This window comes from Neodiprion lecontei, chromosome 4, assembly GCF_021901455.1.
Source record: "Neodiprion lecontei isolate iyNeoLeco1 chromosome 4, iyNeoLeco1.1, whole genome shotgun sequence".
Taxonomy (NCBI): Eukaryota; Metazoa; Arthropoda; class Insecta; order Hymenoptera; family Diprionidae; genus Neodiprion; species Neodiprion lecontei.
Window position 1 is genome coordinate 1951484 of NC_060263.1, and position 15319 is coordinate 1966802.

Below are 15319 nucleotides of genomic sequence, written 5' to 3' on the forward strand. Positions count from 1 at the left end.
CGAATAATCACGAGAACTCCAAAGGATAGTTTGAAGAGAAAAAAAAAAACCAAACGGCAGTAAATCGACCAGCAAATCCGAGCATAATATAGGTAGATAGGTATGTATAACATAACGATTCCCTGCACGTGTTTCGCACAGCTGCAGCCAACTTGAGCGCTGCACGATTCGTGAATGAAAACTCAGCGCAGACATGAATGAACGCGTTTTCCTTACCCTCCTATACCTTCGTTCGGCTTTTCGTATCTTTCTATTCTCGTTACAGAGAATATTCGCGCAGCGTTCAGCTATTTCTCATCACCTAAAAGTTTAACGTTTACGCAAAGGTGGTTCATTTTCTGGTACGTGAGGTGTACACATAAAACTAAACAAAAGGTATTACATTAATTGGTAGCGACCTCGTACATTGTTTCCTTCCTCCTCCAGGTCTTTCGATAATTTTTTTTCTTTCAATATTTGTCACGCAAACTTTTCGTGTTGCGCTTTAGAAAGGAAAAAAAGATACGTAATGAATTACCCTGGTGCGCACACAGGTAATCAGGTTAGAATAACTCGCGCAATTGCTCGGGAGAACGGAGAGGCTTACAGTCGAGCAAATAATAAATCTATCGTCAAACTCACCAAGTCCGGTGTTTTCCCACATGCTGTCTCGGCATCCCCGACGAAATCCAGGCACACCAATAACACTTTAAACTCCGTACAAAACGCGTTTTCACAACGGTCAGACTGCAGGCTCGTTAGCATATCGGCGGATGCCTGACCTTGGTTAACTCGAATCGACGCGACGCGAAGAAGGCGATAACGGCTTAACCGGAAGTTGTTGAGGTTAGAGATCGAAGGAGAATTATTGAAGCTGAAAATTTGACCGAGGCCTGTGGCATAAAAATTCCGAGGGCATGAGACGACGCCGCGGCACTGATGCGAAGTTGGCCGTGAGTCAGAACGACGATCGTCATCTTCCTCATCATCACCGCCGCGTCCCGATTTGCAAATTGAAATAACCTGACTCACTCGCGACCGCTGCAGCGTTATTGAATTCACAAGCTTATCGTTCGTCGAACCGACGCACAACGCGAGACGTTCCACGTATTTACTCAATAACAACGAACAATCGAGACGCTCACCCCGCACCGGCATATTCGTTCCGCACTCGACGCCATCTTATAACAGACTGAACTACTCTGAAGGGCGCCGTGTAAACAAAACACGACGCGGATGTCGTCCGTTGGAATTAGAGTTTAATCCAATGTTTTCGAAATTGAAATACCTATAACGTTTCACACTTACCGTATAATCAGATTTCCTCGGACATTCTTACACGCTTATTCCTCATCTTCTTTCTGTTAGTTCTCCTTTGGTTTCAATTCCATTTTACACTTATTCCAACGCTTATCGATAGTATTATAATAACGATGAGATGGAATAGGAGACAACGGGAAAATTGGTTTTATCGTACAAAGAAGTGACGTTACACTGTATATATATGTACATATATGTATAGGCGTAAGTAATATTCGTAGAAAAAAATGAGACAGACGTATTATATTTATAATTCACCAGACAATGTTTATTCAGACGACCTCACAACTCCCAAGCGTACAAAATATGAAGTGCTGCTGCTCACTGGGGAAATGCGGGGGCGGGACAATATTTCAGTTCTATATTACAATAATAATAATAATAATAATAATAATAATAATAATAATAATAGTAACAACATAACAATAACAGGTATCTTACTGGTTGTTCTTTCCTTTCGTTAATATTATCACGAAGAAGAAGGAATAATTAATAAATTATATTACTTAGAAAAAGAAATCGAAACAGAAATAATAAAAAATCGAACAAGACAAACGTTGAACTGATCTTTCCCTTCCTATTTCGTTATGCACTGTTTTTCCATCTCATCACCGCACGGATAAACAAATAATGTACGTATAATATTCCATAATTAGTTCACGTATCATCATCATCATCATCATCACCACTCATTATTATATAATAATCATTAATATGTGTATAATATAGTTTACATATGCGCATTACATATTATACTATATGTAGAACGCTATACATAGACTTTGCAGAACTGACAAGGGAGGGGGGGGGGGGGGGGGGGGAGTGGAAATTGTGCCCCTTTGGATAAAACGATGGTGTATCTCTACAACGACCAATTACCGATGCAATTTTCACGATTACTTTTTTTTTATTTTATTTTATTTTTTTTTTTTTATTCCAGTAAGATCTTTTACTATCTATAATACACGCAATAATTATACACAAGAGTAATCCAACATCGTCAATCGCAATATGCGACATATAAGTTATAATCATCAATATGGAATCATGAATGATGCAAGTTCCAAAAGACACGGGAATAGTGACGATTCTTGTTGTTTTTATGTTTTTTTTTGTTTCTTTCTTTCTTTCTTTTTTTTTTCTTTTTTAAACTTTTTTCTTACTTTTTTTAAATGAAAATCTACTATGTACATGTATTATATATATATGTGTATTCATGTGTGTGAGTATGTGTACAATGATTAGTGCATAATTTGATTACAAGGATGACGATGGAGGGGAGGGGGCTGGGTTCGTGAATTTATTGAAGAGTTCATTCTTCGCTAGGCTGGATAAAATTGATTGTGTTTTTGCTTGATTATTGGTGCTTTTCTATAGATTAACTTTTCCCTTCTTTTCCTTTTTTCGTGATATTCAATGCATGCTGGGTGGATGAAAAGGGGAGCGGGCGTCTCAACAACGACACGTGTTAACTATTAGTTAACGATTTTCAAAAACGCTGTACGTTTTCCCTATCGTTTAGTACAATCTTTTTTTTTTTTTCAAATTATTACCTCTTTTCTTCACCGCACTTCTTCCTTCACTCTTTCTACAAGAACTACAGAGGGGGGTTGAGTGAGGGCCTTAATAATCTACTATGTACAACGATCATTGATTTCTTTTTACTGTACGCACGTTTACTATATATATATAATATATATGTATGTAATCATCTCTTAATATAATTATCAATATTATTACGAGTCTATTCTATTTTCTCTCTTTTCCCGGATATATTATATTCGATATTACTACCTATAATACAATATTACACGAAAATTTCTCACTTGTTTTTCAAAAAATATCTTCATTGATCTCGCGTCGATTCTTCGGAAGTTTTCCTTTTTTTTTTTAAACCCTCTCTTTTCTTCGTCAATTTTTCACAGAATACGTCGCGTTACATACCATATGTTTCAAATGTATTAAAAATTTCGTACACACGCCAAGTGAATTTTTCATTGAAATACCTGCTTCTTGACGTAAATAATCGCGTTGAATATTTTCGTTAAATTTCCTTCCTATTTCTGTTTCGTCGCCCTGATTTCTTTCATCTTTTTTCGCTGGTAATTAATTTCTAAATCGACACAGGACACGAAACTCGTACACGTGGCATAAAAGTTACGACAATTGCAAAGTTGTAAGTTTGTCAGAATCTCGTGACAAACTCTCAAGTGACTTCAACTCTCCACATCTACTTCCAGCGCTCCCATTAATCGTCAACAAGGTATACAATCATTTTTTCTCTTTCCTCTTTTTCGGCAATCAAAATTTTACTTAGAAACTTTGTTATTTATCACACTCTCGTAACTTTCACCGTTACCTTTTTCTTTTTTCTTCTTTCCTTTTTCTCTCTTTACCTTTACCATCTTGTCTCTAAACTTACCAGTATTTTCTATTCATCGATTATACCTTTTACCCCTAAACTTTACTCCGAATTTGTCCTACTCCGCACACTCTTATATATATACATATAAATTGTATACCGTGTGTAATTTTTTTATCTTACTTCTGTTTCGCTTTCTTGTAATTCGCGTTTCGATTATATGTTGACGCGAAAATATACAAACACTTCAGTCACGTGTATAACGTCTATTATCATCATCACTTTATTATCATTATCATTATCATTACCATTATCTTTATCATTACATACATAACGAATGTATAGATTTCTCAAAACCTGCCCCGCGCACGTCTGAGCTTTTTCTCCCTTTCTGCTGTTCATCGATCTTTCGACTTTTTCCCCATACACACGCACACACGCACACGCAAGTCATAAACATACGGGATGATACTTTTCAATTACGATTACAACTACCATTATCATAATAATCATTATTCATTTATTTTACCATTATCATTATTATAATCAACATCATCATTGCCGTCGTTATTTTTACAAACATTATCATCAATATTAAACACTATATTACTCAACTATGTAGTTAATATATATAATCGACTGTATGCTTGAACAGTTGCGATTTGTTGTTGTTGTTATTATTGTTTACAATCCGACGACAATAATAATACGAATAATAATAATAATAATAGTAACGATAGTATCGATTACTTCCTCTAAAGTTAATAATTAATTAATTAATATTGTAGCATATTTATAATATATATATATACATATATGTATATATATATATATATATTTATATTCATTTGTATTTATTTATTTATATGTATAGAGTAAGATGATATCGATGAATGATGTGGAGGCTGTACAAATATGCGCGTTTTCCATGATTATCACATGTAATAGATTATTTTTATTTCATATCATTTTCATTCATATTTGTTCAATCGTTTAAATTCACTTTCTCTGTAACACTTGATGAGTTTCAAAAGTGCGCCGATTCGCCACCACACAACAACGACGACTGTAGGACGAACGTGAGTTTTCCCGTAGAAGAACTTTCGTCGAACAAGATCAAGTATATATACATATAGGTATATATGTATGCATATATATATATATGTATGTAGTCCGTTACAGATATTTTTATTTCTTTAAATATTGTTGCTATATTCAATCAATAATCCTTTCATTTGCATAGTTTTTATTTTTTTTTTTTTTTTTTATTTTTCATACTTCACACACTTGATACATCAAAAGCACAGTGCGAATCAGCACGTTGAGTGTCCTTTTATCATTTGACGCACTTACATGAACGTCGTCTGTACTTAATTTTACACGTCTTGAATAATGACGTACGACAAAAAATTCGGCACTGTAGATTATTTTTTATTTTTTCCATTTATTATATTCATACTCTTCTTCATCATTTACTCGTCACTTCCGGTTTAAACGAAACATGTTATATTATGTTCCGCGGATTATTTTCTCCCATCGTAACCAAAACAGAATTCGTATTCTCACCCTAAGTATGTACGTGACAATACATAAATAAGGAAAAAAAAAATTACAAGAAGAAGAGTGAGAGAGAGAAAGAGGGGGAAGAAAAAAAATGTATAGAGATGTCAAATGATCAATTCTGTATATACGTATACATATATAATGTACACGCATATGCGTATATAGAGGTACGCGCGGAAAAATTACGTATAGTTATATATATATATATATATGTGTATATATATGCGAACAGTATATATACGAATATATTAATATATCTATTGAATATACCGCGTATGCGTGCGAAAACGTCATTTCATCTTATTCTCGTTTTTTTTTTCTTCTTCTTTCCTCTACGATAAGAATAATAGTAATGGTAATAATGGTAATAATAATAATAATAATAATGACGATATTATTAAAAAATAATAATAACAACAACAACAACAGTAACAATAATAATGTATTATTATCATCGATTTTAAATAATATAAATTATTTGGTTAGTCACGCGCTATACGGATAGCGTCCTGGTGGCACTTTCACAGCGATTTTTCATTTTTTATTCCTTGTTTGTTTGCTACATAACGTATGTATAGTATATAATATAATTACATAGAATCGGCGGGTGAGCTTTCCCTCTCTCTCTCTCTTTCTCTATCCCTCCCTATCTCTCTCTGTGTTCCCATCAATTTTCCCCATTCTCTCTATCCCTCGTTCGTAAATGAAAAAGAGATACTTTCCGAGTACTACCGGTATCGCTAGTAGCGGTATCATGTCGTAATGCGAATCATTAGCAAGGTATAGCATGTCGTCGCCGTCGAACCCGTGACGACGGAAGATAAAAACGAAGTAATAATCAATCGATCAGATGGTTCGCGTGACTTTTAGAGAACGGGGTGTACATGCATCGATAGGAGAAAAAAAAAGGGAAAAAGATAAAAAAAAAAAAAAAAAGAAAGAAAGAAAGAAAAAAAACGATGAACGAATACGAAAACCTAAATGATATATGCACGAGAGGTTTTGTCGCTTCGTTATTACAAGATTTTAGACAATATCCGTAAATTACGCCTCGAGCGACAACGCTTTACTACTGCACGTACCGTTGACAATCGTTGGCCTTGGCGACGGTGACGGTGATTTTTTCGAAAGATTCAACGGCTGTTGACTATCGGCGATGTCCACCTGTAGTTCCATCATGTTGCTCGAACAGTCAGATAACACCAGGGTTGCCGCGGCGGCAGCCGCGTTGGAAGCGGACGTCGTCGAGCTCGGCCTTGGACTCGTACTCGTGCAAGAGTTGTTGACGTTGTTGTTCGCGCATACGTTGCTGGCAGCGTTGTAAACCGAACCGCTACGCTGCGGCGAGCAAGATCCCGCGGAATTACTACCGTTTCCACTTCCCGAACCGTTACCGGCTATGTGTACAACGCTGTTGTTGCAGTACTCTCCCTGTTGCTGCTGCTGATGGTGCTGCTGCTGCTGCTGCATGTGCTGCTGGATTTGGTGACTGTGGTGGTGAGGGTGAGGGTGAGGATGAGAAGGGTGGTGATGGTGATGGGGATGGTGGCGGTGCCGCGCCCCGGTCGTCGTCGTTATGACGGAAGTGGTCGCCGGCCATCGTCCGGTGGCGGAATACGAAGTCGCGCACTGTAGAAGCCCGCCGGAGGATGACCTCGAGCTTGCGGTGGTGGTCGAGGCGCACTGTTCGGCCGGGGATGGGGAAGGTATCGGAGAACCCGGACTGACGTCGCCGCGCATTATGTAATTGTGTATGATGTCGGTGCGCTTGAGCTGTTCGGCGGTCATCCTGGGTCCCTCCATCAGGCTCTTGGCCAGCGTGGAATGGGTGCTGCTGAGTAGGCTGGCCTTCGGCGGGCACTGCGATATCGCGGAAGACGACGACGACGACGACGACGTGTAGGTGGAGTGGTGGTGCGTCGTCGTCGTCGCGGCCGGGGACGAGGTCAGGTGAAGGTGGAGCTGGGACTGCTGGGCCGTCGCTACGGCCGGCTCGGCCTCCGCGCTGTCCTTCTGTCTCAGGGCCCGGAATTTCTTGTGCGGTTTGTAGGCCTCGTCGATCAGGGCGTTCGTGTCGCGCAACGGAGGCGCCTGAAGGGCCCTCTTGAGCACGGGCATGTCCTCGAACTCCTTTTCCTCGGACCTCGGACTCGAGCAGACCGAGGTTGGAGCGCTGCTCGCCGTGCTCGTGCTTACCGGTTTGTCGGCCTTCTCGGTCCCCGACTCGATGCCGCTGTCGCTCGGCGAGTCGAGCTTCCTGAATCGCGGACACTGCGGCGGTTGGGACGTCTTCGTCAACGATCCGCGGTGCAGCTCGTCGTCCCCTGAGCTCGTAGATCCCGAGTTCGCCCTTCTTCTGTGAGGGCAGAGACCTCCGGCAAGCGTTGCCGCGAGTAGCGGAGCGCTCGAGGCGTGAAGACCGCTCGATGCGACGGAGGAGTGATGGTACTCTGTCAACGAGGCGACCTCGCCGCTGCACGTACTCTCCGTGCTGGATACGCTGCTCAGCGGACTCTTGACCTCGTCGAGTGTCACGTCGGAGCCCGATCCCCAGGAGGCGGTCGGCTCCTCGTCCATCGGCCAGTGCTGTTGCTGTTGCTGTTGTTGTTGCTGCTGCTGCTGTTGCTGGGCCTGGAGCTGCTGTTGCTGTTCGGTCATTTTGAACGCCAGAAGCTTTTCGGAGTGTAGGGTGTTCAGCGTACGAAGATCGGGTATCTTCTTCAACAGTTCCCTCAGGATGTCGGGATGCTGGGGATGGTTCTGGGCGAGTGCGGCCTGCAGCGCGCTGCGCAATTTGTTGTGCATACGCTCGATAAGGTCGGTGTTTCTCAGGCCGGGCCTGTCGGCGGCAATGACGACGACCGAGCAGAAAAGTCCCAGCTCGGCGTCGGTCAACCGCAGGGCGTTCACGCGCTCGGCAAAATCGAACATCGAGTCCATCAGGAATCGCGCGTTACTGCTGTTGTGTATCGACTCGCGTTTCAGCACCTGACCGTTTAGGCATATCATGCTGTTCGTTTGGGCGTCGAACATGCAGGCGAGCCGCACGAGCAGCACTTCGAACACCCCGGCCTTCAGCAACGTTACCTGATCGTCCTGAGCCAAAAGGCTGAACCCTGGTATACGCTTTGCGAACTCTACGACGCCTCGGATAACCGGCGAGAACCTCTTCGAGAAATCTTGCAGCAACTCCTGCTGACCCGTCAACGGCTGAGGATTCGGGTTCAACGGGCATGCCTGAAACAGGCGAATAAAACAAACGCTATTTCACTGTATCCTTCGGACATGTACGTACGTCTGATGCGGGGGGAAAAAAAAGTTCAGAGTTTTACCTGGGGAAATCTTGCCCCCGCTCTGTACCTCACACGCATCTCCATTTTCCCTGTTCTGGCCTTGATTGATCGGTGGCCTTTTACTCGAAAAGGGATGAATCGCGATGTATTAATACATGTATGCGCGCGATCTTCGAACCGATTATTCAACTACCGCAATCGTTACTATCGTCATTTTCAGCGCGTCTTTAAACCGTCCAAGTCTGAAATACACTACCCAATGCAGTTACGGAGCCTCTAACGATTTATACTTTTGAACAACTTGTGAAAATAAAACACGTTCGTTTTAATAAAATACGAGATCAGATCGTACAGGTGTAAAATCTCGATGCCAAGTTGCATAGCCCGAGGGTAGATGATACGAACTTTTTTTTAGGAAAATATAATCAATCCGCTTCATTTCGCAATTTTCAAAATGCGGGTAATCGATTCCGAGGTTTTTCCGATCGCGGAATCGAATCGACATCGAAAATCAGGCGTACGAGCAATAGTGTAAAAATAATAATAATAATAATAATAATAATAACGAAAAGTAAGCGGAATCACAACGATTCACGATTCTAAGATCCCCGTAGGAGGTTCTACTTGTTTCGCAATTGTTACACACGCGTACAAATGCAATCTTGACAAACACCGATTGATCGCCACACGAGCGTCGATGCAAGCAGCAGGGCGTGTACATCCGAGCACCGTAGTTATGCACAAGGTACGTCCAATGTACGGAACAAAACTGGACGACCTCCGTATAACGGCCACTTTGACTTTGAATCGGATATCTTGACAAGAAACGTTCTCTCTTCCTCCTATTCTCGCATTCGTCTCGAGGACGTGCAACCACATCAGCGTTCCGTACGTCGCAACGTCGACGAAGCAAGGGAATAGACTGTGAACACGCAGCTTCCTCATTCGCACGATCTGACCCAACGCGCGGGGGCGAGCATCGTCGAAGGTCGTCACGGTTGTACGAATTACAACAGACACACGCGCGGAAGCCGACATTTGCGAAATTTAATACCGCAAGGCAAATATCGAAAAAGCGTACTAACCAGGGTCGGCGGACAGGCGGTGTAGTTCGGTGTCTCCCTCGCCCTCGCCAAAACGGGGGCGACCTTTTCCCTGGTGAAGTCGCAGGTGTCGAGGTGGGCCCTGACGACAGTCGCGAGTAGCCGTTGGTCGTCCTCGAGTTCGGCGGCGACGGCCTTCTCCTGGGAACGACTGTGCGAGCTCTGCTGCATGGCGGCGAGTATCCTGGCCTTTTCGCGCTTAGGTACTCGCCCGAATCGAACCGCTGTAATCATATAAATTTGCGAATCGCAAAGGTTAGCCAATGCTCGTTTCAGGCATAGATCTGTACGACTCTACGCGTATTGAATTCGAAATGGCAGAAAATGAGGGGGGAGGATTTTACTCTCGTCTCTGCAACACGACTCGACGTATCGAAAGGGCAAAACGCGGCGAACGATTTGCGACCGAATTGTACGGATCGCGGAAGGGAAAGCAGTCGCAACCGAACCTGGGCACACTTTCTCAACGCGGTGCGATGATGAAAGTGCGCGGCTCGGCTCAGCTCGAGACTCGGCTCTTACATTGCATGTCTTTAACTATACACACCGTCCTCGTCTCGCGAGATGTACTATATATATATACATAGTATACACCATATTCCCGACGATAGAAAGTGGTGCAACACGTACGGTGACACAAACATTTCTACTCGAGTTCCAAATTATTTATCTCCTTCCTTCCTCGTTGCGGGTGAAATGAAATGAAACTAAAGAAAGAAAGAAAGAAAGAAAGAAAGGAAAAACAGTAACGGGACTTTTTTCAACAATCAACCTACGTGCATTGTGATAATTTACAACCCCGTTGAGGATACCCTTCAGTATCGGTAGCTCGTCTCCCATGACGAGTTAAGATTTGCTTGTTTTTTTTTTTTTCTCTTGTTTTTCACAACTCTAGTTTTTATATCACTCAAATGTCGAAACAAAACCAACAAACTTGTACAGTGGAAAAATTTCCTTCGCACTTTTTTCTTGTTTTACGTACACACGTGTATATTCAAATATCCATCGATGGTATTACTTGCGAGTTATATCGTAACGACTGATTATAGTTAACCTCCCTTTGTTTTTTGACTGCGCTTTTATATACGTATGTACGGTATATCCGCGTGTGATGTTTAGTCGGAATCTCGACACTTTATTGTATTCATCATGGTATCACGAAACTGCACTTTGTTAACCGTTGAACAAACCAAACGATTCGTCATTTCGTTACAACGATTTTCATCAATTTTTAATCAGACAATTATTGCCAACGATAGATTTTACACGACACGTGAGGTGGTTTCAAACAAGTTGAAATTGGATATAAACTGAACATAAAAAAAAAAGAAAGAAAAAGGAAATTGATAAACAACGAGAAACAAAAATCGGCTGAACTTTTCAACGATAACAACACACATGTACGTAGATCAAACTTTGAACATCGCTTTGAAAAGCCACTCCGAACACAAACGTTATTAGCCGCCCGCAAGGATTAAAACAGCAGCCCTCTTCTTTCAACAATTCATCCACACGTGGCCAGGGTACGTTTAATCCACATGTAAAAACTTCACTCGTCGCGCGTATTCTTCGACGCGATATGCGAGAGTCGTCGTCGTCGAAGGTGTGACAATCAACGTTCGTTATCAACGCGTACTCTCGTTAGAAGACAACGTGCACGTGCAGACGGCAGACAGCATCATCGCCGACTGCGTGACTCTCGTCGAGCCACGTTCAACAGCCCCCCACTTGTTCATCCGTGAAGGACCCCCACCACCTAGCCACCCGATCGTGGCCTTTGCTAAGCCTTCGGCCTTGAACTTCGTTTCAGACACAGCCGTGCGCGGCGTTTCGACCCACGTTCGTACCCACCCACCCATCCATCCATCCACCTCTACGTCCATCTTCGCCAATTCCACCCCCCCGCGATACCGAGGCGCAGACTCCCGACCCTCCTGACCTTCCTGACCTTCCGACATCCCACGCGAATTGCAAATTCCCCTGTATTTACTGGCGTTACGGGAACGAATTTTAAATACGATTAAACGAACAAGGTTCGTAAGGATAAACCCTCGCTACGACCTCTTAATCTTCTTCCCGATGTTAGACATTAAAGTACAATTTGATTATTGGTCATCAATTTCGTAAATAAATTCATCGAATTATTATCATTGTTGTTGTAAGTTGTTGTTATTGTTATTAATTTTATTTTACTAATTCTGAATAATAATAATAATAACAATAATAATACCATTACTGATAATATCCAAAGAGGGGGGGCGGGGGGGGGGGGGGTCGACTCGTCGTAGGATGACAGTGTCGTCCGGAATCGCGGAAGGTGAGTTCGCGATACGGCCGTCGACGTGAAACGAGCGCCACGGTACGGCGAGAGAGCGTCGCGACGCTATCGTGGAGGTGAATGATGGTGGTGGTGGTGGTGGTGGTGGTGGTGGTGGTGGTGGTGGTGGTGGTGGTGGTGGCGGTGGAGGAGTTGAGGAGAGGAGAGAGTCTCTTCGGTGGGGATGACTATCGGTGAGTTTGAGTCGCGCGTCGATGCGCCATGGTGGGGGATTCGGGGTAAAATACGGGGTAAAGGGAGGGGGGCGGCTGTAACCGCTAAGCGACGCCGTGTTTCGTAGCGGTACTCTCTTTCTGTACCGTCCGATGAAACCGGGGGGGGGGGAGCTTGACGTAGTTGCAGCCGAGCACAGAGCGTTAACCCCGACTGACGTCGGCTACACGTAGAGATACACCACCTATATCCTTGTATATACCCGCAGGTATAACGCGACTATGCATTTTCCTATGCAGACGCGTGTGTTTGAATGCAAAATCGACTGACTGCGTATGCACGATAACGTGGTATAAGTTGAACTGATTGCGGAAAAGTGTATGGAAGAGCGAGAGAGAGAGAGAGAGAGAGAGAAAAATGAAATTTGCAAGAAACAATCGCGCAACGCGGAGAAAACTGTGACGGCGAGATCCGATGGAGAAACAAACTATCTTTGATTGCAGCCGCCGCGGCACTTTCCCCTGTATTGCAACATTTCTTTTTCCCTCTATTTCTCTCTCTTTTTTTTTTTTCTTTGTTTCTTTCTTTCTTTCTTTTCCTGGGGCACGAATAGTCTTTCTCTGTTCTATGTATCAATTCTATACCTATCTCTCGATTCATTGCCTATTATATATAGGCATGCTTATCACGTAACCTGTCTATTGTTATACACAAGGAGAGAAATTTTTCGACACAATGTAGGAAAAGTCGTTGGTCTTGTACGGATCGTCTCGGGGGAGCGAGAGGAAAAATAGAGGCGTTGGTTGCGTGGTCCGTTCGTTTCGCAACAGTTTCGAACCACCCGAAACTCCCGCGGGGTTTCCCTCCCTCCCTCCCTCCCTCCCTCTCTCTCTCACTCTCTCTCTCTCTCTCTCTTTACCTATCCTATATCTATCTCGTCGTCGTCCGTTTTGTTGCTACATAGAAGTGTGCACGCTGATGCCTGTATTTCAACCCCCTCCAAACGGTACTATTTTCAGTATGATCCACTTTCGAATTGAGCCGCGAGTCGCCCGAGCCGAGCGCGCACACAACACGGGTTCGCAGACCTTAGTTGACCTCGACTTAGATTGCCGCAGCGTGAGGAGAGTAAAGAGAACGAATAGAGGGGAAAGAATATAAATAAATAAATAAATTTCAAATAAAAAATAAATAAATAAATAACCAGGGCGAGGAATGATATTTGGGAAAAAAACAAGAGAAACGACAAAAAGTATAATACGCGTGTAGCGTTGGCCAAGTCGCCGAATCGCCTTGAATTCGTTATCCCGATTGGCAAACTCGCGCATTATGGATGTTACACACAGGTCGGTTGGCGGCGCGGGATACCGATTTCCCCACATATCGTCTCGCATCTCTTACGAAATTTCATTCATTACGTTATACATTATTTAAGCAATTTAATGTAAACGAGAATAAGGAATTTCACGTATCGTTCAATAAATACAATATTTCTTTCTTTCTTTCCTTCGTTAATTTGTAAACTTTGATAATTTACCGTGCGCAGACGACACGGCGATGCGGGTTCGCGCAATATTGTTTAAATTATATTAAATTGAAGCAAAGTGTCAGCTTACCATCTCGGCTCATTCCAACGGCGATGCACTTCTTCAGCCTGCAGTACTGGCAGCGATTTCTGTTGATGCGAAGTATGCTGCACTGTTGATTTTTCGTGCACGGCCTGTACTGTATTTTCTGTTGTATGCTGCGCCTGAAGAAACCCTGCGAAGAATCACCGTAAAAACCTTCGTCAGTTTGTCCGTCGCTATCGGAGGACGCTGAGGAGGATGACGAAGAAGACGAGGACGAGGAAAAAGTCGAAGAAGACTCGGAAGTACGGTGCCGATTCGTCCCTGATTTCGTCACCGACGATTTACTACCATTATTTATACTATTCTTGTCATTGTCATTCTCACATTCGCACAAGCACTCCATTAAATAAACGACATTGTTATTATCTTGGTCGTTACAGCTAGGATAAACGATATCAGCTTTGCCGGTGTTATTGAAATTATCGCGAGCCTCGGAGACTCGCTCCATTATCGGTTATATACGTATACGATGTACGTGTATGTCGCGATTATTGAAACAAAGAACGTTGTCGCGATACGAATATCCTTCCCCCCTCACCTCGTGAACAATATAGAAGCAGAATGAGAAAAGGAACAGCGTCCTCTTCGTTGTTACAACCGACCTGTACCAAGTGTTGTATCACAAACGCACAATGTTGATTTACAAAAATGTCATTCACAATGCTATTTATTCCCATCCAAGACGCGTCTCACATGTATACACGATACGTATAGTGTGACGTCGCGGACACGTCGCATACAATATACTCCGATATACGCTGCGTCGTGTTGCGATACGGTGCGTTTAAAATTCGCGCCCGTCCGTCCGTCTGTACCGAACCCTTCCTCTCTAAGATATCACAAGATACTTATTTACACATAATATAAGGATATTACAGGTATAATACAGTTATGTTGCGAGTAACGCGGCAAAGCGACCGTTTGTCACGAGGCTCGACTACGTACTGACTCGGCCTCTCTCTATAAAGTATATAGGCGAGAAGCTCCGGGCGCATAGAACCACTACACGTATAGGAGTCACTCCGCGGCGCATTGGCCGAGAGTAACCGCCGGGGTGGGGAAGGCAAGTGGGGGCCCTCTGACCCAATTCCCGGACGTTGAACCGCGGTTCACAGCGCGAAAGTGAGAGTTCCCATGCCACGTCTCTCTCTCTCTCCCTCTCTGCCGCTATACGCGCCCTCGTTCTCCCGCACGCTTCTCGAAAGCTCTTCGACTCCCCTCCCCGCCCCTCCCCTCACCGTCCCTCGGTCGGTAGCGCAGCGATCAGTCTCTCTCGCGCTCGTTATTATACACCGTCGGTTCTGCTAACGGATTCCTCCGTTTTCCCCTCACCACCTCCCCGCCGCCTCCCACGAAAGAACGCAAATAGCCCTGTACACACGTTGCAGCCTCGAGAGGATCGCGATGCACGTAACCAGGTATAGTGTGGTAAAGGTATGCAAGGTACGCTTTACAGACATAGTAAGACGGAAAGTCGGTCGGACGGTTGAGAGCGACGAGAAAAAATGAAAAATTAAAGAAACGAAAAGAACAGAGCGTAGTCGTCGTCCTGATTTTACTACACGTTGTTACATATA

At 43.5% G+C, this 15319-nt stretch overlaps 1 protein-coding gene across 6 annotated transcripts in view; it reads right to left on the reverse strand.

The window, feature by feature from the left end:
* Window positions 1-1540: 1540 nt before the first annotated feature.
* LOC107222400 (nuclear hormone receptor E75) overlaps window positions 1541-15319 on the reverse strand; it is a 147441-nt gene continuing 133662 nt past the window's right edge. For 5 of the 6 annotated variants that reach the window (XM_046738481.1, XM_046738477.1, XM_046738479.1 and 2 more), the window contains exons 3-5: window positions 13728-13872; window positions 9603-9844; window positions 1541-8461 (exon numbers count right to left, since the gene is read on the reverse strand). In XM_046738481.1, the coding sequence (XP_046594437.1) occupies window positions 6269-8461; window positions 9603-9844; window positions 13728-13872 (2580 nt within the window). In that variant the 3' untranslated portion in view covers window positions 1541-6268. Of the gene's footprint in view, window positions 8462-9602; window positions 9845-10396; window positions 11331-13727; window positions 13873-15319 lie in introns of those variants that run through there. The other variant, XM_015661759.2, reaches the window with a different exon arrangement.